Raw genomic sequence first — 27,858 nt, forward strand, 5'->3', positions numbered from 1 at the left:
CTCAAAACCTGGCCCTGAGACTGGGTGGAGAGGGGGGGGAGTGTCTGTGCGCGCACATGCAAGGCTTTCTGTATAAAATCTCTTAAAACACAAAGAGAAAACTCAGCAAATCTCAAGTTTCACAAAATCAGCTTCAAACCAACAAATAAAGGCCCAGAATTTACTATTGTTCGACTATAGAAGTTGTAGTTTAATACAATGAACATTAAACCAATGTCAAACGGACAAAGTACTATCCTCACCGGATAGAACACATCGGGTTTCCTCTGTGTGTGGAAAAGGAACAAAGGCGGCTTTGGGAAAGGGCGGAGGGTCCCCTCTTATCAGTAAATGACAACAAGCCACAGAGGTAGCAGCAACCCCGGGCCAGCGCCGGCAAGCCCGGGCCAGCTCCAGCTGTCTTGGAGAGTTTAATAGTGGTGGAGTTTGACAGTGCAGGTTGAGCCAGAGAGTTTGGGGAGGAAAGCATAGGCACTGTTGAGGAAGAAAGTCTTCAGATTAATTCTGAAGAGATGGACAAGGTGGAGGGATTGGAGTAGAGAGTTCCAGAGGTTCATAACAATACTTCTTCACATTGATGCGTGTGCTTCCTTCCTCACAAAAACACAGACAAAATAAATCTATGTTTAGAAATAGTTTCGAAGACGGCACTTGAAACGCTTTTCTTGAAAACTGTAACTTTAAAACCACCTTTATGAAAACTGCCGTATCGACGGGCACTAGGACTCCAGAGAGCAGTGACTGAACTCTGTTCTGACCATTGAGAATTAGAAGGTTCAATTGGTTAATTACCAGAGACACAGCGTTCTGATCCACTCGGTCACCACTGACATTGTGAGCACTGCAGATCCGTGAGAAAGAAAGAAAAAGAAACGCAGTTTTTGAACATGGACCAAAAAGAAATTCTCTTGAAATTTCTTAATGTGGTAAAAAGTAAGAGGTGTGATAAACAGGAGAATATTGCGGGTGAATTTTTGGTAAGATATGTGTTTTACTTACATTAATTTGTGCAAATGTGAAGTAGGCGCGATGGTTGTTCCGGGAACCTGTGTCTGACAAGTGTAAACCAGAAAGAGCAAGAAATTTAATCTCTATTCTACAGGATACATAGATCTCAGAGGATTCTTAAACATCATTAAAATTCTCCGCCAAATCTAAATATCAACCTATGCGGATGGCATTTAGGAATTTTAATCTATAGCTTTTTTTAAAAAAATGTATATATTATATCTATTTATTCTTGTGTTCCATTACGACTAAACATTTGAGAAAAACTTTCGCGAGCGTTTTTTCTGATTAAAACAGTTTATAAAGTCTTTGCGATTTTCGAAACCTCTGTAGAGACTGAAAAGACAATCGACGAAATTCAGAAATGACAAAATCTACCTTTCAAGCAGCGCAGATAAACAAGAAAATGTTAAGAAGAACCGATACAAAGACATTGTACCCTGTAAGCAAACGTTTCTCCTATTGAGTTGTCGCAACCTTAAAATTAAGATGTTCTTTTCAGTGTTGAATCTCCTCCACTGTCAAAGTAATGTGCACTTCGTGGCTTCAACCTCTGTCCCAGTTCCTTCCCTGTCCTCGGCTCCTGTCCCCGGCCCTTCCTTTCCTTATGGGGACGGGTATTCTCTTGTTGCGATAATCTGTTTCGTTTTCTGTTCTGTGATATCACTTAAATTCAAAGCTTTAGAAACTCTCAGCGTGATGCACAAAACAAACACGGGAAGTTTCCTGTATAGGTGGCAAACGGGGGGTTGGATACTCTTGGTGATGGGTGTCTGCATGTGATGATCAAAGCAGAAATGGAAATGTTTGTGAGTGTGCCTAATTTACATTTTATCTTTCAGTTGATCACAGCAGAGTGAAGCTGTCGTTGATCATTTCTGACAATGATTCTGATTATATCAATGGGAATTTTATCAAGGTAAAGCAAGTTTTATAATGGAGACTTCATAATTGTAATCCTTGCATAGTGACTTTCACATCAGGAGTCCCAAAGGGCTTCACGGGATACATTAGGAGTCCTGTAACTCAGTGGTTAGAGCGCTCGCCTTGCAAGCGAGACACCTGGGTTCATTTCAGGGAGGGCGAAACCTTGGGCAAGTTTCCTTACTCACGCCTAATAATAATCCCTCCCAAAAACAATAATAAATTGGTCATTTTCAATCCACGACAGTTTGTGGAAAGCTGCTGTGCACAATTGGCTGCCGCGTTTCGCCTACAAATATAAAGTCAATTTACTTCACAGCATATTCTGTGAAGCGCTTTGAGACATCTCGATGATGTGAAAAGTGCTATATCAAATGCAAGGATTATTATTATTATAATAAGTTGAAGTGACTGTATTTTGTGGATGCCTTACCAAAATTTTCTTGATATATTCAGATGTCATTTGCATGTGGCAGGGGAAGTCAATCATCGATGGTCGGAGACTATATCCACCTCATAACTAAGACCCACCAAGAGTGATACCACATGGACTGGTTTACACGTGGAATTGGTTTGCACAAGGAATATGTTTGGGTTGTTACATCAGATACCCACAAACACCAAATTAGAAAGTATTTATTTATTACTTGTTGGTGATAAACATATTCACGAGTACATAATGAGAGTTGAAAACTGTTTACAGTTTTCTTTAAACAAAATAGACTTTGAAGATTATTCAGCTATTTATTAATTCAATTGAAAATGTACCAAGGATCTTCTGAAATAGTTCATTTATATAGTGATGATTTTAAATTGTGTTCCTCCCCAGGGTGTATATGGACCACAGGCCTATATTGCTACACAGGGTCCTTTGCCTCACACAGTGATGGATTTTTGGAGGATGTTGTGGGAATATAACGTTTCAGTAAGTTTTACTGTGGCATTGCTACCTCTTTTTGCATTGCATAAAACTGGCTTTGAAGAAATAAGTACTGGGGAGAACTCCTTTCTGTCAGATTTATGATCAGATTTTCTCAATACACTATAATTCTCCAATTTGTGCATATAGAAGTATAGTAAATTACTGTGGACATCAGTCTTTCTACCTGTATTCTGCCCATTTACCTCTATCATCTTTATACATGTATTCAGTGATGAAGGATTCTTTGTCCAATACATTTTATCAAATTGTATAATATTTGGGTCTGTAATGTTCTGAGGAACCCTATAAAGAAAGAATTTGATTTGTATGGCATCTTATCGCACTGACATATTTTAAAGCGCTTTACAAGTCATCACTGTCACGTTAAGTGGCACTTGTAGTAGGCAAACATGGCCACCATTTGTCCTTGCAAGGTCACAAAAAGTCGTGGGGTGCATATTAAATTAATAGATCATAGAAATTTTCAGCACATCTGCTTACCACGTCTGTATCCCTTTAATATGAATTCCACTTTCCAGCTCTTTCTTCATATTACTTTATATTTTTATTACTCCATTGCTAGATGACCTGGATTCACAGACTAAGTGCAAGGCAGTTACATTTGCAAATGACACCAAGGTGTCTACCAACTGGTAGAGGAGGCAGCGAAAGGTTGTACAAAGAGAGTTGATAGGCTATATAGATTGGGCTGATGATTGGCAAATTCATAAGATCGCAAGATCGGTTTCGATGAAAGACCCTGCATCCTATCGACTGTTCTTCCAGCACACCCAGCCTCCCCTCCCTCACTGCACGATAAAACTGCTTTTTAAATTAATTCAGTGTCATGACCTCTATCATCTTTCCTGGCAATCTGTTCCAGTCATTGATTAAATGACTACGTAAAGAAAACCTTATTAGTATCCGTCCTAAAATTGCTTGTTACAATTCTAAAACTATGTTCTCTTGTTTTACTGGCTTGTTGCATCCTAATTCACTGCAGCTAATTTTGCACTGAAGGTAAACACGTACTCGGTTGATAGGATAGAACTTACCTTGGGTGAAGCTGAAAAAGACCTAAGGTGATTGCTCACCAAAATGATATGAGTCAGCAATAAACAAAGCAAACAGCACGTAGAGTTATACTGCCAACTCAGGTTTGTTTAGATACCCCCAAATCATGCTCAAGTCGTATAGGGGTTTGATGGGGGGCATCTGGTATATGCACAGTGCTGCTTGCTCCAACATTAGGGCACTGCAGCAAAGGCAGATGAGACCAAAATTAGTGGTATGAGCCATGAAGAACAAACGTCTCTGTCCTTGAAAAGGTGCTATATCAAATGAATGGCTCATTATCTTGTTTGCATACCCTTGGGTAAAAAAAAATTCAGTTTTATCTTTTTATGGCCACGTCTACCTACGCTGCCACCTTTAATGGACTGGTTTTCTATCCCATTCAAAATGTTATAATTTAAGGCATATTTACATTCCTTTAGAATAGTATGAGGAATAACAAGGAATATGGATGGATGTCTTCTTAGAGGAGCAAACCCTGACACAAAATAATGGCTTATTAAAATGTACAAATTGCTTTGTACCATTTCTCTCTCCCCTGATGCTTCAAGTTCTATAAAATATTTTGTATGATACCAGGCATGGGCAAGTTGGTCTGAATCACCTATTTTCTTGCCAATCATTTCTTTTTAATACAGTGCAACATTTTGCATCCTCTATTAGAGTTATGATATATTAAATGTTTTATCTCTTTCTGCCTTTAGATAGTAATTATGGCTTGCCGTGAATTTGAGATGGGACGGGTAAGGTATCCTTTTATTTCCTACCCTCCATTTATTACTCCATCGTTTTTAAAAAAATAAAAACCTGTTTAGTTATTGTTTGTTTTTCAGAAAAAATGTGAGCGATACTGGGCTTACAGTGGTGAGGATCCATGTCACTATGGACCGTTTAGTGTGACTTGTGTGAGTATTGTTGCCAGTTCACCCGATGGGTAATGCTTTTGTCAATCTACTGATATATTTTTTGTCATCATGATGAGTGGTTGAGGAAACTGAACGTATTTAAAAAATAAACTAATATTGAAATAGGAAATACAGTTGAGTTTATTCAGGAAGACGAGATTAGAACCAAAGACATGTACAGCGCAGTTAGAACCATTCAACTCCTCGAGGACCAGACGTCACCGGGAGCAGTGCTGCGCAGCTTCACGGGGTATGGAGGCGGACACGAGAGGCTGTGTATTTACAGCCGATGTCGGTGCTACTATTCGGTTGGGAGACATGGTCGCTGCTAAAGAGAGACTCGGACGCGTTTCAAGCTTTCCCACACCCAATGCCAACGCTAGATTCTCGAAATGCAAACCAGCCAATGTTGGTCAAACCGACTGCAACGACACATGATTTCCGGATGGAAGAACGTTCGCCTGAGTCCTGAGCTCTCGGACTTGCTGTTCAGATGAACCACGGTTTGAGACAGGATCCCATCTGGCGGCAGAAATCTGGGACACCACCCGCATACGAACAGTACTAGTGGCGTTATGTTACTGGTTGTATTACCAGTAGTGTTACTAGTTATAGTACTAGCAGGCGATCAGGTTAGCTAATCATTACTGACACTTGGTGAAACTTAAAAATATTTAAGAAAAGTATTCCTTTGGGGAAGCCAGCTATTTGTTTTGTTTTGAAATTAAGTTATTGGTTGTTTCACAACACACTAGGGTTAGGGTGTGAGAGACATCTAATCTCACAAGGTTGTCCTGAAATAAGAATGTGACGCTACTCTGGATATTAATTATGAATTAATAATAATAATAATAATAATAATCCTTGCATTTGATATAGCGCTTTTCACGTCGGGAGGACGTCCCAAAGCGCTTCACAGAATAGACTGTAAAGTGAATTGACTGTATATTTGTGGGCAAACGCGGCAGCCAATTGCGCACAGCAATGTCCCACAAACAGTCGTAGATTGAAAATGACCAATTTATTATTGTTTTTTGTTTTGGAGGGATTATTATTAGGCTCTGTGTGGAGTAAGGAAACTTGCCCAAGGTTTCGCCCTGACTGGAATTGAACTCAGGTCTCTCACTTGCAAAGCGAGTGCTCTAACCACTGAGCTACAGGACTCCACGAATTGATAACAATTTAGGACTAAATATCACTGCAATTGAGTATGGAAGAAAGTGTTTCAGGGTCTGGCACATTAATGTTTATTAATTTTTTTTCATTTACATTTTCCAGGAAAAAGAGACAAACAAATCTGAATATATTGTCAGAATATTGAAAGTTCAGTTTCAAAGTGTAAGTAAATAATATTACAAGGATTGCACCTAATCTTTATTGCAATATAAGCGAAGCATAATTCCAACTAAACCTTCATTATTAAAATGTAGACGAGCGCTAGCTCCAGAGAAATTCCGAACTGCTTGTCAGAAACCAGTGCCTACACAATGATACAGAAACATGTCTTAGTTTTAGTATTATTAAAATAGATATTCTGCCTCAGATGAATTATGTTTGTTATCTCTTCCATATTTTGTATTTGTCAATGAGCAGACAACATCATCAAGGCGTTCATTAAGGTTCGTCAGAACAAGGAGTTTTGACAAAAGGTCAGCGACCTGAAACATTCACACATTTTCCTCTCTTCATAGATGCTGCCTGACCTGTTGCGTGTTTCCAGCGACTTCTGTTTTTAATTCAACAAGGCTGCTGGTTCATGTGTTGCTTTTCCCGATGTACATTCTCTGCTAATTTTGGATGTTTTAAACTGAATTAAATTTAACAGAACTTTTGCAGAATTATCATTTACTGCTGTTGTTGCTTTACTTGGGCCATATTTATTATGTTGACATTCATTATTTTGGAATACGACCACTGCAGCCTAAAATATCACAACATCTTTTCTCTAACTCAGATGTGCCGCACAGTTCACCAGCTTCACTATATGAACTGGGCAGATCATGATGTTCCATCTTCTATCGACCCTATCTTGGACATGATCACAGACATGCGGCTCCTCCAGCATCATGATGACATCCCAATCTGCATCCACTGCAGGTAACTACCATGGCATGCCACACAGACTCACAAAATATAATTTGTATTGTAAAAATAATAACTAGATTCATAATCACACAGGTTACAACAATAGTAATCTCTAACTTTGGTACACGTTTCATATCAGGAACATGTATCAAAGTGCTTCACAGGATGTACCCTACAACTCCCACTGCTCGGCAGGCACTATCCTTCACGTCCTCCACCCTGCCCACCTCATCGTCAGTGGTCGGACTTTCTGTCTTTCTTCAGCCCAAAACAACTACAACAACTACTACAAGACTTGAATAATAACAACAACAAATTGGGTTATGTACTCACGATAGCAGTTCTCACGACACTCACAGCAGCAAATCCCACTCTCACCAAATTAGCTATCTCCTATTTATACTTTCTGGGTGCAACCAGTTTCTGATTTGCTCAGCAGTAATTTGGAATTAACACCTAATCAAGTGATTAATCAATAAGTTACTTGTCATTGGCTAGGCCTAATTGGCTACAGCTGCTCCCTGTAAAGTTACCCCACAAGACCAATGTACCAAGGTATCAGCAATTTTAACTAACACAAGACTTAAAACAACTACAACAATTACTACAATACTTGAATAGTAACATCAAATTGGGTTATGTACTCACAACATTCACAGCAGCAATTCCTACTCACCAAATTCCCTCACACTCTGGCCTCACCACACTCTGGGCTCTCGCAGCTATCTCCTATTTATACTTTCTGGGTGCAACCCCTTTCTGATTTGCTCAGCAGTAATTTGGAATTAACACCTAATCAAGTGATTAATCAATAAGTTAAGTTAATCAATAAGTTACTTGTTATTGGCTAGGCCTAATTGGCTACAGCTGTATGTTATATAGTATGTTATGATCGTTCTTGCCCCTGTTAATCTTTTTTTCTGTTTATGGTTCTAGAAAATTCAAATTGCATATTTTCATAGCTTGCAAATGCTATAGTACTTTCTGTTTTGTAAGCAAGCTGCTCCTGTTCTGCATTATCTAATATTTTCTATCTGATATTCATTTGGTTTGAACGAATAATAAAATAGGATTCAAACCATATGAATTATATTTTCATAATTAGCTTCCAAACTGTATCTCTCTCATTGAATAAAATAATTGTTTTTTTAATAATGGCCTTCAATGCATTATTAAAATCCAGAGCAGTGCCTTACCAGTGGCTACAAAGAACTATATGTGGAAAATTGCAAAATACAACACCCATATGTTCCTAACAAGATTTCCCCCTGTAATTGTCAGTATTCCTAGGTACATTCCACAGTACAGTACTTTTATACAGGGTCAGAAAGAGAAAGAAAGTTAGAAATACTCAAACAGAAAAAATGGCAGAGCCAGAGAGAGTAGCAGAGAGATTGAAGACCGAAGTATGACACAAAAGTGACATAATTTCTGACAGAATAACCTTTTAATTAACACCACAACCAATTTGTATTTTCTGTGATGTCCAATTATCTGCACTGTTTGCCAGTCTCAATTATGGTGTTAATTATTTCTCTACTGTATTTCAATGGGCAGCAATTGGTAACAATGAATGTCTAGGTATCTCTTGACTTGTAACTCCTTCCCTGACACAGGGTCATTCCTACATGTCTAGTAACATTTGTAGTGACACTTGAAAAATAACCTCTTAAAAAAATCTTGCTGATTTTGTAGCCTGTTGAACTTTAGAGGATTGTTTCACAGGCCACATTTTCATGGAGATATGTTGGATTTTCTATTCTCTCTGTTCAATCCCGATTAAAGCACCACTGATCTGTCTAACACTTCCTGTACTCTTATATTGCAGTGCTGGTTGTGGAAGGACTGGAGTCATCTGTGCCATTGATTACACCTGGAAGCTCCTGAAGGATGGGGTAAAGATAGCTCTAGTTCCTTTTATGACATCTAACCTATTTACACATAAAATGGTATGGTGGAAACATGTATAGTTTAAACAGGGGTGCTTCTGAATATTCTGGCATATTCATGGGTCTGAAACCCTCACCCAAGATAGGCAATGGGAGAGAGAGATACTGAAATTCTATTGAGAAGCAGTTGCTAAATTTCCTCTCGTCAAAGCAGACATAAATGCTGAAGAGTAAATCTTGCAATATAATAATTCTTAATATTACCAAACCATGTGACCAAGCATATAAGGAAGATGAGCAGATTAGCTAAGAATGCAGTGGATTTTAATATAAATGCAGATTGGAACAAGAAACAGTGAACAAATGTCCACAAAGTATGCATCAGTGCAGAAGGATATGCATGTGATTATTGATTATTCACTAAAAAGTCCATTCAGTCTGAAGCTGGTATCAACAAAGTGCATCATGTACAAGCTGCATCATGACTCTTTGACTGAAAAATTAAAGAAGTTAGTGTAACCTTGTGCAGATAACCAGTGGAAGTACATGTGGAATATTGGGTGCAATTTTGAGCATTTAGTCTTTAAGTCTACAAAATACAAAAAAAGTCAAGTGAAACATCAGCCATTTTCCTCTGGTGTTTTCGGCTTTCATTAATACTAGATTCTCATTCACAGAGTCATCTGCTTTATTTTCCTAAACACAACATTCACCGAATGCCAATTTCATAGAATATTGAGAAAATCTTACATTAGATTGATACTTGAAAAGAGAAATAATAATGGGATTGCAGAATTAGCTGGATACAGTAATTTGATTAAGTGGCTCATATGGATAAAAAATACCAGTCAGATTTGATGCACTGAATGATCTGTTTCTGTGCAGTAACAGTCTATCATTCTTTGAAACATCTAACTGATCATATAAGAATTGAATTCCAGGTATTGAATTTAATTCCATTGCTAGAAACAATAAGAGACTAGTAGATTCATTGATTCATATATTCTCTGGGACCAATTGCACCAATTCCAGTAATTTATAATTATTTTTAATCATGTTTAGAAGATATAGCAGATTTGAAAAACAATTCCCTTTATTCTGTTTTCCTGTTTCAGATAATTCCAGAAAATTTTCATGTTTATAACCTGATCCAAGAAATGAGGACACAACGTCCATCAATTGTGCAAACCAAGGTAATTGCTGCTACTAGTTACAATATGAAAGATGAAAGAGATAACTAACGAAGAGTCAAAGTTTAAACTTTCTTCAATATAGTTGAGAAGGCAAGTATCAATTCATAAATGCATGACTTGTTGGATTCTAAAATATAAATACAGAATAGAGACAAGTAGTGTATTGTACTGAGGGTAGAAAGCGACTAAAAAATGATTACCACAAGTTATTTGGGTATTTGGCTATTAACTTACAGTCACAGCTGGAAGCTATCAATTGTATTTGTTTATTTTGGCCTTGATCCTAATTGCACTTTTTTTAAAAAACAGAAACATTTTGCCCGATTTGGCTGATTAAAACTTGTGATTGTTACATTTTGCTTCTTTTCTTTTACCAATACCAATGGTGTGTAACAGAACTCTGTTCTCTGTTGAGTGTTGAAGAACTGTAATGGAACTATTTCCTGATATTGCATGATTGAAATTTAACAGATCTCAATACATTTCCCTTTGAGTCCATTGGTGATGAAACACATTTAAATTATTGACTGTAGTATAACATTATACTCCAATAAATGATATTGTAGCCTTCATTTAAAACTAAAACAATTTAATGTCTAATTATTTTAAATCGCTTAAAAGTTTGTATTGGAGAATAAAGGTGGAGAGGACTACACTCCCAGATTAAAATGCTTTAGTTAATGTGGAGTTGAAATTAGTTTTAAAGAGTGAATTCCATCATTTTTCTCTAAAACAACACTGATTATCCAGCGCCTTGCGGCATCCTACCGATGTGAAAAATACTATACAAATGTAATTTTATTGATAATATTGTGTGTTATTGAACAAGCCTTGCATTTGATCCTAATCATAACTTTGTGTTTACTGAAAATTGTTTAAACAATGATTTGTTTATGATATCTTCCAAATGATATAAACTACTCAAAGAATGTGAAATACAAAACGTTCTTGACTGTTGACCATGCAACACTCCTCATCCATCTTAGGGGGGACTACACTCATCTAGTTCAAGGCCTACTTGCCCATCACCATCATTTTGGTTCTACCAATGGATTAATCTCCTGTCCCTGCGGTGCACCCCAAGGCTCCATCCTCAGCCCCTCCATATTCTCATTTATTTGCTCACTCTCAGATGTGGGGTCAACTGCCATGCTTTTTTTAAAAAATAATAAATGTGTAAAACTAAAATAATTAGTACTGGAATCCCTGGAAATGTCAGTTAATTTATTTTTCTCATGCATCAGGATAGTCCTCAAACATCCAATAACTGATATTCCTTGTGTATTAATTAAAGGAACAATATGAGCTGGTGTACAGTGCAATCACTTACTTGTTTGAAAATCAAATAGAATTCTTGAACACCAACATGAGCCTCAATCAAGATTTGGTGAGTATTCATCATTCTGTGTTCCACTTCCTTTCTGTAACCACGTGCCTTTATCTCTGCGTTATTTCTATTTTATTTATTTTACTCTGTTGCATGGGGGACCAGAACAGGAAATGCAGAGTAACCAAACTTGGTGTACTGACGTGCAACATCATTGTGGCTCAACTACACACTCACAATGAAGAAGTTAATGCACAGCCAGTGAGGCTGATTGAGTCAGTATTAGAGACCAGAAGGTGCTGGCAAGATGGCTTTCGACTTGTTGACGTTTTACTGAAGGCTCATCTAGATCTTGCTTACCCTACTGTAACCCTAACCCTCCATAACATTGAAGACTGGTACCAGTTACTTCTTAACCTTCTCAGTTCTAATGGAAAAAAAGTTAATGTGTCAAGTCATTCTTCTTAACTAAAACTTCCTTATCCCTGATAACATCTCAGTTAATCTAAGATGCACAATTTCCATTGGTTTTCTATTCTTACGATAATGGGGTATCCAAAACTATCCACTGTGGGCTAACTAATGTGTCATCTTGTACAAAATCAACGTGCTTTTGGATTCCATTTCTCTGGATATAAAAACAATTTATGCATCTATTTAACAGCAGGTGGAAGGGGCACAGTCCCAGATACTTCTCAAAGAATGAACTATGCAAAGAATGAACTATGCAGGAGAATGTTTGACATTTTCCCAAGTTCCATTATAATTATATTGTATCATAATACATCATTTCATTTAAAAAAGTAAACTTTATAACAGATTGACACCTACCTGGCAATATGCTAAGCAACAACAACAAATTGCATTACCAATATAACATTCTGCAGTACATTGCTTTCTTGTGTAATGGAAACATCAAGGCATGAAAGTCCTGTTACTAGCAGGTTAGATGTATGGCGACAATGCACAAGATAATCTATTAGTTGTGGGATCATTGTATGAGAGCTGACAGCTGGCTCTCTCCGCGCAGTGACAGCCTGTTTATTGCCTTCGCTTATTACACAAGTTGGAATTTTTGGGATCCCGACATTATAGCTCTTATTGTGATATTACCTTATTAACATTATATTATTGTGCATTGTATTATGTATACTTTAGGAGGATTTTGCACCTATCTGAATGAGCGAGAAATTGTTGGTGAATAACAGGATTGGCTACAAAGAAAAATATTTTATTTCCAAAATTGGTCTTGGAAATAGTGTTTTGTGGATGACTCTTTTCCTTAAAATGTATTATTTTTCTAGATTTATAAATGGAGTAGAAAATTGATGCACATATCAAATATTTTCCTAGTATTTCTTTTTTTGAGAACCACCTACCCTTCCAATCGCTGTTAGATGGGCAATAAAAATGCTTCATTTGCAGGTTACCACTTGGCAGTTCCAAGAATAAAGAATCGGAATTCTCTCAATCAGCTATTTTCAGAATCTGTTTGTCAACTTCCTCCTGTGTGAGCCATATGGAACAAGGCAGAGGCTTGAGGTTTCTGAGCGATGTAGGCGTGAGTTTTTGTGCAGCACATTGTGCAGCCACCGGAAGTGGTGACACAGATGGTAGTTAGAAAGTAGCTCTACTGGAAAAAAGATCAAGTGACCTTTCTGTCTGAATCTGCATTTCAATTATTTTCTGTAAGCCATTCTTCAATAAATTCTCATACTCATATTAAGATCCAGGGTGCAAAAAATAAAGTAAAATTCAGCTTTGCGTAGCTCATCTTGAGCTGCTTTCAATCAACCAGATTAAAATGGAAATGCAATCTACAAGTACATGTATCCTGCTACCTGATGCAACATCTCAGCAACAGCCCAGTGAATAAGTTGCTTCTGTGAGCAGTGTCAGCACGTGACCAATTCAACAAAAGCGAGCTACCATTTCCCAAATAGAAGTAGTTTGCACCAGAGTCAATGACATTGCTTTCATAATACAAAGATAGTTTAGCAGCTCTGGCATTAAACCTCCCTACCGTAAACCATTTCACATTTTCACCTACAAACAGACAGTCACTAAATTTTATAATAAGTCCTGTGAAGCCGTGAGACATGTTGTTGATGTGATAAGACGTTGTATCAAATGGAAGATTATTTGTTATATTCTCTACTTGGCCCTTGTGAGAAATTGCAAAATCAATGGTTACAGTAAATAACTTGTATCACAACAAAATCCAGTTTTGCTTTCAAAGCAAAGTGTGAAATTAACTAGAACTGTGAATAGATTGTTAATTTTTGTTTTAAAGTGCAACTCGTTACTTCCAGTGTTTGCAGGCATTAATGCAGAAAATAATTTATTAGATGGGACAAAAGTAGTCATAAAATACCAATAAGACAAATTTAACGAGGTTCACATTTATGTTTGCATATCAAAAAATGCTATCAATAACTTTTTAAGTAAAATTGGCAAGAGTAAAAGCATGAAGTGACTGGACCATGAGATGTTAAGTAGTTAAGGACACATTTGTTATTGTTGTTATTCCAACAACAATAACAACTTTCATTTATATACTGCCCTTCACGAGGGGTAGCATCCCGGAGCACTTGCGCAAGAGGAATCTTATTTAGGAAATGGCTCAGTAATCTTCAACTTTTATCTGAAAGCTATTGCTGACACTGTGTTGCTTTAGCTGCAGTTTTAGTGGATTTGTTCTTCTCCTCGTTTGCAGTCACAACTTCACATTGTTAAAATATTGTTTCAGTAAAAGGTGGGTGGTCTCTGGTGTTCTGGTTCTAATCATAGTCTTATTTCTGTGCCTCAATAGGTTAAAGTGACAGTATTACCTCCTCCAAACCCTACCCTGGATTCCACAACCTCTCTACAGCTTCACAGGTATTGGACATCGCAGGCAAAGCGTGTTCTTTGCTGCAACCAAGTTCATTGTTGAGACAGTAATAATAATAATAATAATAATCCTTGCATTTGATATAGCGCTTTTCACGTCGGGAGGACGTCCCAAAGCGCTTCACAGAACACACTGTAAAGTGAATTGACTGTATATTTGTGGGCGAACGCGGCAGCCAATTGCACACAGCGATGTCCCACAAACAGTCGTAGATTGAAAATGACCAATTTTATTATTGGTTTTGGTTTTGGAGGGATTATTATTAGGCTCTGAGTGGAGTAAGGAAACTTGCCCAAGGTTTCACCCTCTGCCTGGAATTGAACTCAGGTCTCTCACTTGCAAAGCGAGTGCTCTAACCACTGAGCTACAGGACTCCACGAAAAGGGTCTATTTCCTTTATTTTAAATAAAATTATGCAAAATGTGGAACAAAAAAAGTTTAAATAAATCAAAATAAATGTACAGCAGGACATTCAAGAATAAGATGAGGATAAAGTAATTAACTATATCGAAATACAATCATTCATTATATGTAGAAAATGAAGGAGGCTTTTTCTTAAATTATGTGTCCAAATATTTTCCAATTTTCTTCCCATTCACATATTGTTCCTGATCTCCAGACTCCTCTTGTGGATCACCTACCCTGTGCATGTGGCCACTGTTTGTGTGAGCCTTGGCAGTGAATGTCGAAAGGCCTCTCAACTGTAGAGGGCATTACAGGCTGACCTTTCCTCGCTTGGACGAGAAGCAGTAATCTCTGAATTTACCCTATGTAACCTCCTTACGCAGTCCCAGCTGAGCCCAGCAAACAGCACAAATCAAGTTCCTGATTGATAAGCTACAGCTCGATCCACTACCCAGTAAAAGCTGCCCCAGGAGAGGCAATTTTAAGGAATCTCAATATTACTTTACCAAATTGGAGAGGACAAGCTTGTAGAGCTATGGGGAGAGAGCAGGGGATTGGGATTGATTTCCGTAGCCCTTTTTGGAAAGACCCAGCCCAGACGCAATGGGCCGAATGGCATCCTTCTGTGCTGATTCTATTATAATTCTATGAAATGTCTAAAAAATGTACATATGATCAATATAGCTTTAAGAATCAAGAGGGCCAGTTAACGAGCTATTCGTGGAGTGTGTACATTTCCAGGAATGGGGATCAGACCTCTTAGAACAAATCTCTGCATTTTAAGTATTAATCTAGATTTCTGTTACTGAAATATATGGCGATGTTGCTGTGGCCAACAATTGGCAATACAATTGCTTTCACAGCTGAGATATACATCTCCTGGCAGCTGGTAAAGCTGCTTGTGCCTGTTGTTTTGGCAACAGGCATTCTCAGTCCCGTCATCGATGGTGAGGACAACAATTTTCCGGTAGTTTTGTGTTTTCGCGCAAGACCAGAAAATATCAATGAGAGTGTCTTGGTGATTGCAGCTGAGCCACAAATCAATCTCCAAATAAAGGGGAATATCATCATTATGTCGAGTGGACAAGAATACCGAGAAGCCGTTTTAGGATTTTCAATTTTAAATGGGTTTATAACTTTCTTAGTGTATATATTTTACAATTTTACAGATCTCCAAAAAAAGAACAAGGTTCCCAATTGATGGATGAAGCCATTGCCCCCTTCTCTCCTGCAGTTCAGGATCACAGATTAAATTTATGCCTTGATCGGCACAACACATCTTGTGGACTAGTCACTGACATTTGTAGAAATCATAACTGTGCATACGTTAATGAACAAACAGAGGTCTCTTTATGCAGTGGACAACTTGCTATTGAGAAAAAGTTAGAGAGACACCTGAGCCTAGACACTGACAGCACAGAAGTATCTCAGCACTCGGAACTATTGTTTCAGGAAAAGAAAAATACTATAAATAACTCTCCATCAGCTACAAGAAGCCAAAAATCTTGTGTGTACCACCATCTTGAAGACACAAAGGAATCTTTTGAAGTTAAACAGAATCTCTTCTGCGCTTCTCAGGAGCTTCAAAACATTAAGTGCAACAGCTCTGTGTCCCCCGTAGAAAAGAGTTGGCATTCCTGTGACTGGGAACATGATCAGGAAAAGAAGATCCTTCTCGCATATGGAGCAGAGACGCAATATTGTGTGCATGTGAATTCTAATATCCAATCAGCATGGACACATTTCACTGAAGACCCCTACTTCACCTCTCCCTGCTCAGCAGATCTTTGTCCACTGGAACTTCTTTCCTCCTCACAGCCTCTACATACTCATCCGAGTGTGACTGCACCAAAGGATCTATCTCAAAATGAACATGATGCATTTCAAATTCCTGTGAGCTTTAGTGAACTGCCTTCAAGGCAGAACACAGCAGTAAAGCAACTTCATGATCCAAGTGAAATGGAATGCAAAAAGAAAAATAGTAAGTTTAAATCAAACTGTATAAATATTATAATAATAATACTTGCATTTTTATATAGCACCTTATCATATCTTCAAGACATCTCAAAGCACTTCACAGGCTATATTGTAAAGTAAATTGACTATATTTTGTTGGTGAAACGCGGCAGCTAATTGTGCACAGCAGTGTCCCACAAACAGTCATGGATTGACCAAATTATTATTATTTTATTTATTTTGAAGGGATTATTACCCCGGAAAAGCAATCTGACAATTGACTAACAACCGGGTTTCTACTTACTGCTAGGTAAACAGAGACGTGTGGAGTAAGAAAACTTGCCCAATGTTTTGCCTGCTCGGGAATCGAACCGAGGTCCTCTCGCTTGCGAGGCGAGTCCTCTAAACACTAAGATACAAGACTCCACATATTATAATATAACTTACATTTATATATTGCCTTTCACATTGGGTGGCCGTCTCAAAACATCTGGTACTGTTGGCTGGCTGTGGGAGCTGAAAATGATTGAACAGGTGAGGCCATCAATTTGATATTTTGAAATGAGTTCTTCTATTCTCTTTATTAGATGCAGTAGATTCTGATGAAGAAACTCCTCCCGCATTGCCAGAACGAACTCCTGAATCTTATATTTTACCAGAACAACTGGGTGAGTAGCTGTGGGAGCTCTGGCTCTCCCTGGCCTTAATCCACTCTTTCTATAGTTTGTCATCTAATTGGCTAATGATCCACTTCAGGATTAATTCTCAGATTTTAAAAAAAATTTAGAAAAAAAATTATTCTACAACAACAAAATTACATGTCTAAAGCGCCTTTCATGTCGAGAAGACGTCCCAAGGCACTGGACAATCAATGTTTCGGATCCGAGCTGGAGGTCATGATCGAGGAGGATGGAGGGCAGGGGGGATAAGGAGGGTGATCGAAGGCATCGTCGAAGAGGAGGGTCTTGAGATGGGTCTTGAAGGAGGCAAAGGAGGGCTCGAGGCGGAGGCAATGCAGGATGGAGTTCCAGAGAGTGGGGGAAACAGCAGAATCATCTACTGACTACAACTGAATGTTTGTGTCACAAGGTGGTCAAAATATGATTCCGTCTTCTACACCATCTTTCTTTTATCTTTGTTCAGAACAACCTCAGGCATCATTCAACAAGCAAACTCCTGCAGTGACTGTAAAGATTGGAACATCTTCTGAATGGTGTGGAGTCTCGCAGCCCAAGAGTTTTTTAGAATCCATGAACCTGATGTCAAGGAGCAAGGTAACCTTTTCTATTGGTCAGCCGGGTGTCTGTCACATTGGAAACCATCACCGTCCTTAAGTATATTCAAACCAAACACTCCATATGTGGAAATTATACATAGAATCATACATCCCTATAAGTGGAAATTCCCGAGATGTTTATTAGAATGGAATGCACAATCTCTCCCTAGAGGGATGCATCCTGCTGATCTATGTCTGGAGAGTATTAGGCACAGTTTGGCAACAGCCAAGGCTTGGGGACTTTGGGGTCACCGCTGGATTCTAACCAGCTAAAATTGCATGGCTTGCCATGGAAAGCGCTACCCTAACTGTTAGGGCTTTGGTTTGCAGAGTTAACAGAAGCTGAGTGGGAAGAGTTCCTGTCCCCAGCAATTGGTCTGGCCTCTAAGAACTGCCAATGAGCTGGCTGTGCTGTCATCAGCAGTGCCCAGGAATACTGCCAACCCAATCGGCTCAGGAACTGAACTGGAGACAGTGACAGAGGGTTGGCTCGATTCTGACATTCCGTTGACAAGGAAACCCCGCTTACCTCCCCCTCCCACCCGGAGGAATAGTCCAACATGTGCAGGTTTGAGCCTCACTCGGTAGATGGCAGGTATCGGGATCTCCCTGTGAGATTCCTGTGGGCAACACAGCTCAGCATAAACTGCGTGAGAGCATTGTCACCATCTTCCTGTCCACAGCTCGGACACACATCCCTTCCCATTGAGCGATGGCTCTATTAGTTGGAGGTGCGGAGCTTGAGCAGCAACTGCTTACTTCTTTGCAGGCCAAGCAAGATGGATTCCAGGCACTGGATGTATGCGCGCATGTTCATGAACTTGGTAACAACTAGCGGATGTCCCAAGGCGCTGGACAGTCAGGGATCAGCATCCGAGCTGGTGGTTCGGATCACGAGAGGTGGAAGTCGGGGAGGATAGGCGTAGAGGGGTGGCTGAAGGCACAGTCGAAGAGGAGGGTCTTGAGATGGGTCTTGAAGGAGGCAAGGTAGGGAGCGAGGCTGAGGGATGGAGCTCCAGATGGTGGGGGCAGAGAGGCTGAAGGCCCGTCCGACAAAGGTGGGCAAGGCAGGGGGCGTGAAGCAGGCCGGAGCCTGTTGAACAGGGAGCTGATAGGGTGGTCACTTTCAAGCAGCTGTCGCCCCAAGCCTCAGAGTTTCCTGATCATCTCTCTGAGAGACATATTATTATTATTATTTGCCTTTAGCGTGTAGGATGTCAAGTTAAACGGCTTTAATATTGTGGACAAACAAACTACAATGGAGTGTTCACCGACCTTGAGCTACTTCCTCTACCTATCAGTCAATTAGAAGTTGTACAATTTTTAAAAAAGTTCTTTCTGCCTGACATTCAGTGAAATTTGGTGTTAGGCAGTTCCACTTATATTACACAGAATTGCAGAGAACATAATAGCTCAGAAACAAGCCATTTTGCCCAACTAGTCCGTGCCAGCATTTATAACTCACACAACGCTTCACTCCTGCTGATTCCCTCTACTGTACCCCTTATTCTTCGTATCAAGTTTCCTCTTAAATATGTTGACACGTTTTGCTTCAACTACAACGTCTGCCAGCGAGTTCCACATTTTCACTGCACTATGTGTAAAGAAGTCCCTCCGAAACTTCCTCTTAGATCTGTTACTGCATTATGTTTAAATCTCTTGTTTTGCACTCATCAACAAGCGGAAACATCCTGCTGACGTCTATCTTATTGAATCCTTTCTTAATTTAACTTTTTTTAGCAAGACCTCTGAACAATAATGTTTCTTCCCTGGTTTTGGTACATGTCATATCTGGACCCAAAGCTTGGCTGTTAGATCTCATAGTCATACATGAAATGTGATTGCAAGATCTCAATTCCGCACAGAATTACAACACAGATAAGAACCAAGATGTTAGAATGTCTGAACAGCAATGAACAGCAATGCCATGCAATTAATTTTGAGGAACATTACTGGGAACATATGTTTCAGTTTCTGTATCAAATGAATAAAGCAGTATTGTACTTTATTTAATTATATTGTGTTTTCCCAGAGCTTAAAACTGAGAACATTCCGTAAAGGTAAGTGCAGCAGTTTTATTATTTTTGGCGTACATTCAATTCATGTAGATAATTAAAACTATTAGTTCTTAAAATTGTTTATGTTTCAGTTAATCCAAATTGCTTTCTCATTGAACTTGTAGCTGATGTCACTTTGTACATGAAAATGTTGCTGTCACTAAATAGGCTGCAAAGTTAGGAAAATTAATGTTGTTTTGTTAATTAACTTAACCTTTACTCAAGTCTCTTCTTATAGAAAGAAAATGTGATTCATTACTGCTTCCAGTACCATTAAGTGAGTACTTTTTGTCTCAATCGCTCCAAATAAAGGTGCCAGTTTCCTTTCAATATCAATAACCTGACTTCACTATGGAAAATGTTTCAAGTTGTTGACATTTTTCTAATATAAACATTTTAATTTTGTACTTTCAAAAAATGAAAGAAAGCTTGTAATTCTGGCAGTAAGTGGCAGTGCTGTCTTAGGGATGTTATTTATTTCAGTCTCAAACATGATGCTAAGCAATGAAATATTTGTAAAACTGATTCTGTAGGTTTACATGAATTCTCTGCTGATGACCCACCTTCAGAGTCTGGGAAGGTCCCTGACACAACAGGAACAAAACAGTCAACGCTGGATTCAGTCAGACTCTTAACAAGGAATAAAGTAACGTTGACTTTCTTCTCACTTGGTGATAAAATAATCCTTGCATTTGATATAGTGTCTTATTTAAAAACAAATACTGGTGATGAAACTCACTCTATACATGAGTTAAAAAGTACAGCATTGAGTGTTCAATACTGTTCTTAAACAGTAACCGAGCACGACGTCTGTCTTGGGGTTATGCTCCGCCACTGTCAAGCGCTTTGGGATGCTACCCTACCTGAGGGGCGCTATATAAATGCAAGCTTTTTTTATTGTTGTTTAATACTATAGATAATGCTATACGTGTGTCAGTGGGAGCTATTAAACACGATTCTGAGTCAGAAGGTTGTGGGTTCAAGCCCTAAGTCAGGGCCGAGTGCTTCAGACATCCACCTGAACTGCCAGACGGGACTTTGGTTTAACATCTCATACAAAGGATAGCACCTCTGACAATGCAACATCTCCGGCACAGCATTGGAGTGTCATCTTAGTCTATGTGATTCCAAGTACCGACATAGGGCTTGAACCCACCACCTTCCGACTCAGATAAGAGTGCTACCACTGAGCCAGCCTGACATAGGGACATAAGAAATGCTAGACGAAAAAAGACCAAGGTCCATCTAGTTTGCCTTCCACCTTACTGACAGTCGCTTGCACATATGTCCGAAACTACCTATGCGCTATATCCCATAATGTTATTTCGTAAAAGAAAACCATCTAATCTGTGTTTGAAAGAATCAACACTTCCTGCTTCAATCGTCTCCCTGAGTAGAGAGCCTGTTCCGCAGGTTCACTATTCGCACACTGGAATAGTGTTAGCATAGATGTGTTCTGAGTTTACACCCTTCAATCGCAGGCCGTGTCCCCTAGTTTTACTATTCTGGACAAGTTGAAAGAGCCTGTCGTGATTTATATATTATTTTGCCTCTTAGACAGCAATCATGTTGCCTCTCAATTTTCTCTTTTCCAGCGTGAACATGCCCAATTTACCTAGTTGCACATCATAGTCCATTCCTTCCATTCCCTCAATCATTTTGGTTGCCCTCCTGTGTATCTTCTGGATTTCTCCAATATCCTTTTTGTACTGCGGCGACCAGAACTGTACACAGTACTCTAAACATGGTCTTAACAATGATTTATACAGTGGCATGATTGCCCCACTATTTTGGTTTGCTATTGACCATTTGATGCATCCTAACATCTGATTTGCTTTACTCACTGACACAGAGTATTGTTGGGAGAGCTTCAATCAGGACCCCCAGGTCCTTTTCATTTTCCATACATATTATTTTCCTTCCATTCAAATAACAGTCCCTTCAGGGATTTTTTGTCCCCATGTGAAGTACTTTACATTTCTCCACATTGAATTTCATCTGCCACCGATCTGCCCAATTCCCAAGTATGTTCAAATCATCCTATAACCTATCTTGTTCCGCTTCGCAATCTACCACGTTTATTAGCTTGGTGTCAAGCAAACGTAGACACATTATATAGATACAGTATTAAACACTGAATGCTGTGCTTTTTTTACATATTATAGAGTAAGTCTCATTACCACGTTTTTTATAAATCAGTTACTGCATTACTGGTTGCGCCTGATTCTAGTGAGTCAGTGAGGAGTCAACAGTTCTGATTCCCCAGCCCAATGACGAGACCATAAGAAGCTCAGTGGAGGTCTCCCCCGCGCCCCCCCCCCTCCCCCCCCGGGAGTAAGCACACAAAGCAATCTTCCAGCAGGTGTCACTTTCACTCCTTCCTGTTTAGTGGTGAATGATTGGTGCCATGTGAATGTGTAATCAGGGAAGCACTCCCGGATGCTACCCTGCGTGACAGCGCTCTATAAATGCAAGTGATCATCAGGAAAGCTACAGCTGCTGTTTGTGGACATGAGGATGTAATTCGCACTTTGTTTTTACAGAGTATGAAAATTCTACGAATTAAGAAGAAACGTAAGTCTAAAATATGCTGAAATATCATTGTATTCATAACATTCAGAAACATCTTACTGCGGAAAACCTTAAGATGATTAAAATAATAAGATAGAAAACCATCTGTTGGAGGATTAAAAAAGGGCGGAATCAGAGCTAAGTGACATTCACATGAAAAACTGAATATGGAATTTACTCCTGAATCAATGGGATGTTTAAAAGGAAAATAAATAGATACTTGAAAAGGAATATAGAGAAAAGGCAGGAAATTAGGTTACAGAGTAATTAATATTAATGAACTTAAATAAATTAGGTTAAAAGATTTGCTACAGTCCCATAAAATAGCGACCTACCAAATGGCCTCTTCCTGTACTTTATCTCGCCTCAGCCTTAATTCCCATGTAAACAGTCTTTTCCGAAACATCCAAAACATCCTTGTAACATGCAACTAGAGTGAATCGGAATCTCATTGTGCGTAACTTGACCTGGAGTAAATCAAGACCACATTCTCAGTATCTGCCAGTGAATGCACCTTTCTAACTTTCATTTACATTACAGAGTCTGGAATGCACTGCCTGAAAGGGTGGTGGAAGCAGATTCGATAATAGCTTTCAAAAAGGAATTAGACAGGTCCTTAAAAAGGAAACATTTGCAGAGCTGCATGGGGTAAAAGTGAGGGAGTGGGACTAGTTAGTGGCTCTTTCAAAGAACTGGCACAGATGGACTGTAAAATTCTATGGTTCTATGATTAGCAGCTGCAGGTTCTGAACCAGGAGTGTCCAGGGCACCAGAGATTGAACGAACTGCTGAACATGCACGCTCCTTTTTAAACTTTGGTAAGTGTATGACTCATCATACCCATAAACATTATACACATGCCTTCTGTATGTCCAACCAGTAGATTGCATTCTACAGGCTTGTGGTAAACCCTGTTGAACAGAGTCAGAATGTTGTTTGTATAATAAAGACTGTTGTTTGGGAGCCACAGAATCAATCTAAATGGAGAGAACGATTTCAGATAGAAAATAGACCATTAATCAAGTTAGCTACCTTTTCTACTTCCTGAAAGATTCCTTCAATATATACCCATCTTAAAATCTAACAATGCTTTTATTTGACAGGACAAAAATCTAACATGAACTTGTTTGTGAAACACTTTAGTTTCCAGTTCCATTACCTGCACTGATAAAAGTCTCCTCCACATGCCTATCAAATGCAAGGATTATTTTATTATTCTTTTTACTAAAGAAAATCTTTCTGCTGCACTTCCTATTCTCTTATGTTATTCATATTTTAAGTTATATGCCTCCCCAGTAATTTTTAACAAACAAGAATTTAATTTTTCCAAACGCTTCATCATTTTTAACAGCTCCATTAAGCATTCCATGAATCTTTGTTCAACAGATAAGTTTGTGTGTGTATGGTTTGTGTGTTTCTGTGTGTGTGCAACCTTTTCTGATAATTCTTCCAAGTTCCCACTACCACATTTTTAACAAAATAATTTTTGAAATGGGGAAAACAAAATTGTGTGTGGTGCTCCAGATGTGATCTCATGAAGGCCGCATACAATTATAAAATCATCTGTCTTGACTTATACATTACACCTTTAGCTATGCAGTAGAAAATGTGCTTACTACTATGATGGATAACTGCATTTTCTGTTATCTGCAAAGGGGCTCAATTGCAAAAGTTATGTAGGGGAAAATCTATATTTGTGCACATAAAGTTCACAATTGTACTTGAGCAGCTTGAGGAGGCGAGATCTCACCAACACACAGAGTGGGTTCAAGCCCAATAGAGACACAGAGACAGACAGCAGCTAACAAAGAGAGCCCCTCTTCTAATGTTTCTTCCGCTAAATTTAATTTAATTGTATTAAATCGCATATGCTGATAGGGTTCATTGGAAACCCCACATGATGCTATACACCCATAATGGTCAACTTTTTTAGTGCAACATTTTTTTAATTTATTTAAGGATTCAAGAATCGCTTCACAAAGCCCAAAGGACCGAGGAATCCACCTTCAGACTGGATCTAAAATAGTCAATTAAATTCACTTTTCTTTCACTCTTGCGGAAATGTAATGACACCAACATCCTGATTTATGAATCCTGAGTTATTTTCAGTTACTTTCTTTGTTTGCAATTATGAGCTTTAAATTTATGAGGCAGCATTTTACTTCATAAATCATAATTTACCTTGTGAGAAATGCCAACAGATTGTTCACATTTTTATGCTAATTAAACCAATTGAATAGTAATGGTAAGGACCTTTGAATGTAAACATCATTCAGATCCCACTTCAGTAAAATTTTGGTAAGCATGCCACATGTTTGCTACATGGAAATTTGCCCTCATCTGTCATGGAAAGCATACTCTCTCGCTGGAAGGGGTTGGGGCACTGTCTGTCCCCCACCCTCTGGAACTCCATCCCACAGTTCCTCTGCCTTGCCCCCTCCCTAGTGGTACATGGTGGGTCAGTACTTTGACAGGACAGTATTTTACCATATTCATTACAGGAAGCTACCATAATTTTTCCTAGTTTCCTTCAAGACCCGTCTCAAGACCCTTCTCTTCAACCGTGCCTTTGGCCATCCTGAACTTTCACATCTGGAACTACAAGACAAGAAAATGTCAATTTTGCCAGTTTATTTAAAAAAATATTTCACAGAAATGTCATTCTTTGCCATTAATTTTTTTACAAAGGAACATTTTATACATTAAAACATGCTTCAAATTATGATAAAAGAATTTCACTTTGCAAAGGTTTAATATCATGAAGAGGTTTATTTAGCTATTTCAAATATACCATTTGATAAGATCACTAAAAAGTTATAAACTTCAATGAGACATGACTTCTAGAATTTGCGACTTGAACTAAGGCTGTGTAAATCAAACTGCTTTTCAGGCAGATAGCATTATTACATTATCAATACAGGCAAGGTTCTCAGGAATAACACAATGGCAGATTGGCTTGGTTCAGAGCACTTGGGTAAGTACTTTGACAGGACAATATTTGCCATACTCATTACAGGAAGCTACCATAATTTTTCCTTTAGTAAAGTGATAGAATCAGAGGTCGAAGAACAGAGGTCTAAGCTGGATGCAAAATGTCAACTTCAACAGAGGGCAAGTAAAATGGAATCATCTGAGGTTTGCAAAAGCATTCAACATAAACTTAAACTTCTCAATTTATTGAGAATAACTTTCTTAGATCCCATGTCTAATATTCAGAATAGCTATGAATGACCATTTTAAATATTCAATACTCAAATAAGCTCTCAGGCAGAACCAGATCAATTGCAAAAAATCTCTACGTACTCTATGTCTGGCCAGATACTGGATGTTTGCCAATTAGAGGTAGGGTAAGGATTAGAGTGGGTATGTCACTTTTGAGAAATTAAGGAAATTTAAGGAGATGATAATGGTTGAAGCATGCTGATTGTTTGAAAAGTGCACATTAGTGAGCAGAGCAATTATATAACAGAAATATCAAAAATACCTGTACAACACCCTCTGAGAGAGTAACGCTACTAGATAGAAATATTAAAAAATAAAGTAAATAAGCATTTTAATTGTACTCACTACTGGAGAAAAAAACAATCTAAAGAGTAACCTGAAGACAACCTTTTCTAGGTACAGATCTATGAAAATTTAAGCAATCTTTGTGTTTTTTAAAAAAAACTATAAAATATTACAAATACATTAAAATGAATAAAAATATAGAATGCCTGAGAAACAGTTTTCAACTAATGGTCAAATTAAAGTTCCACCAATCATCTGCAATTCCATCTGATCAGTTACAATCCGTAGCTGTTACCAGCTTCAGGATAACGTTACGTTTCAATCACAGAGATAAGTTTATTTTCTGAATAAAACTACCACGGGATACTGAGATGTAACCTTTGTTAATCTAAATTGTTTTTATATCATTGTTCTGCTTAAAATGACCGGACATCAAGGACCCATATCTCAGCAAGTGTGTGCGAATCGGAGCAATAAGACCCTTGTATTGAGAATATAAATATCAGTGTGTAAAAGATGCAATTTTCTACTTAGGACTGGATCAAATGTCATTGCAACATCTAAAGTTCAAATGCAAAAAAACTTTCAAACTTTTGAGTATCGATTCCAGTGAGTTATTTCAAGTTTTAATCTAACATTAAAATTCTTTCTCTAGAAGTAGTGGATTCACACCAGGTGGGAAATGTGTCACAGAATCTGGCTGGGATTATTGAGTTACAGACACAGTAACATTCACTCCCTAATGCTATCTCTACTGCCATTGGAGACTGATTTCATCACTGTTCAATTTAGACCTCTCCAAAAGTTCAAATATTTGATTTCTTACTTGAAATGAAAACCACTTTGGTAAAAAAAATGTATGAGAATCTATTTCTAATGTCTTGTCAGTCACTTAATTCAAATGAACCATTTCAGTAGGAGGGTAAGGTAGTGGTTCTGCCTGGAGCTCCTTCACACATCCTTTTTTCTGTGCTGTAACATTTATGGATTCTATGGTAACGAGGCAGGTAATGTATCCAGGATACAAGTGCAAAGCTTTCCTTGTGCCATGGTTTCCCTCCTTCCTAAAGGAGGCACCAGCACAAGTGTTACGATCTCCGTGACCCCAACCTATTCTGAATAAACAAACTTCTGGGACAGTTCAGCATCGAACAAGAGATGAGAGATGATTTAAGTAGGAGAGAGAATGTTCAATGCCCAGTCTACTATTCATTAATTGCCTCAAAATTGGTTATTTGCAGCATTTCAGTGTGGAAAGTTCAACATTGGGGTAAAATGTGTATTTCTTACCCCATTCTTTGTGTTAATTAAATACCATTACTAGCGCTACTCGAGTCAGGGAGTCTTAGGTAAAACTTCTTATTCGGAGTTAAATCATCAGGAAACTGATAACATAAAGTCAGTTATGTTTTTTTAGTAAGTGATTGAGAAGGTCAGGTACAGACTGGTGGCTTTTTATCAATGAATAGAAACAACTTTGCAGGTTTGTAATGTTGCTTGCACTCAGTAACATGAGGAATGGGTACGAAACACCTGCAATATTTTACATCACAGAAAGTCCCAGCTCATTGTGTCTGTGCTATCAGAATTGAATTTTAAGTCACGTATTTTATTAATACCACTTTCCAAAAGAAATATCCTTAATGTTTTATCGTCTCATGTGCTTATTCCATTGTCAGTGATGTTTTTATTGATTCAACCTTAGGAGCCACTTGCTATATATTTATATTCGTTCATTCACGAAATGTCCATTTGATCACTGGAAATGCTTTTGTTTAAACAAATTAGATTATCTGCAGTACACCAAATTTCATTTTATGGAAATAAATACCAAGATAATGGACTTTGTAAATTTTTTGATGCTAT

At 38.4% G+C, this 27,858-nt stretch overlaps 1 protein-coding gene across 2 annotated transcripts; it reads left to right on the forward strand.

Moving 5' to 3' along the window:
- Positions 1-775: 775 nt before the first annotated feature.
- Positions 776-27,847, forward strand: LOC103182394 (protein tyrosine phosphatase non-receptor type 22). Of its 2 annotated transcripts, XM_007899393.1 has the most exons (21): positions 776-977; positions 1,342-1,450; positions 1,851-1,927; positions 2,762-2,857; positions 4,633-4,671; positions 4,762-4,833; positions 6,112-6,171; positions 6,788-6,930; positions 8,747-8,813; positions 9,923-10,000; positions 11,295-11,387; positions 14,140-14,207; positions 15,795-16,606; positions 17,169-17,249; positions 17,725-17,855; positions 19,890-19,917; positions 20,153-20,191; positions 20,448-20,560; positions 22,458-22,488; positions 23,220-23,303; positions 24,445-27,847. In XM_007899393.1, exons 1-21 carry the CDS (start codon positions 888-890, stop codon positions 24,504-24,506), a joined length of 2,373 nt encoding a protein of 790 aa, XP_007897584.1. In that variant the 5' UTR covers positions 776-887; the 3' UTR covers positions 24,507-27,847. The 2 variants fall into 2 exon arrangements, with proteins under 2 accessions (XP_007897584.1, XP_007897585.1); XM_007899394.1 differs by lacking the exons at positions 19,890-19,917; positions 20,153-20,191; positions 20,448-20,560; ... (1 more) ...; positions 23,220-23,303; positions 24,445-27,847 and adding an exon at positions 18,188-18,240.
- Positions 27,848-27,858: the final 11 nt, after the last annotated feature.

The sequence above is a fragment of the Callorhinchus milii genome, unplaced genomic scaffold, assembly GCF_018977255.1.
Source record: "Callorhinchus milii isolate IMCB2004 unplaced genomic scaffold, IMCB_Cmil_1.0 Scaffold19, whole genome shotgun sequence".
Taxonomy (NCBI): Eukaryota; Metazoa; Chordata; class Chondrichthyes; order Chimaeriformes; family Callorhinchidae; genus Callorhinchus; species Callorhinchus milii.

Coding starts and splice junctions, on each gene's coding strand:
- LOC103182394 (XM_007899393.1), top strand. CDS start 888: ATGGACCAAAAAGAAATTCTCTTGAAATTTCTTAATGTGGTAAAAAGT. Junction 978..1,341: donor ATATTGCGGGTGAATTTTTG/GTAAGATATGTG, acceptor AAACCTCTGTAG/AGACTGAAAAGACAATCGAC. Junction 19,918..20,152: donor ACTGAGAACATTCCGTAAAG/GTAAGTGCAGCA, acceptor CTCTTCTTATAG/AAAGAAAATGTGATTCATTA.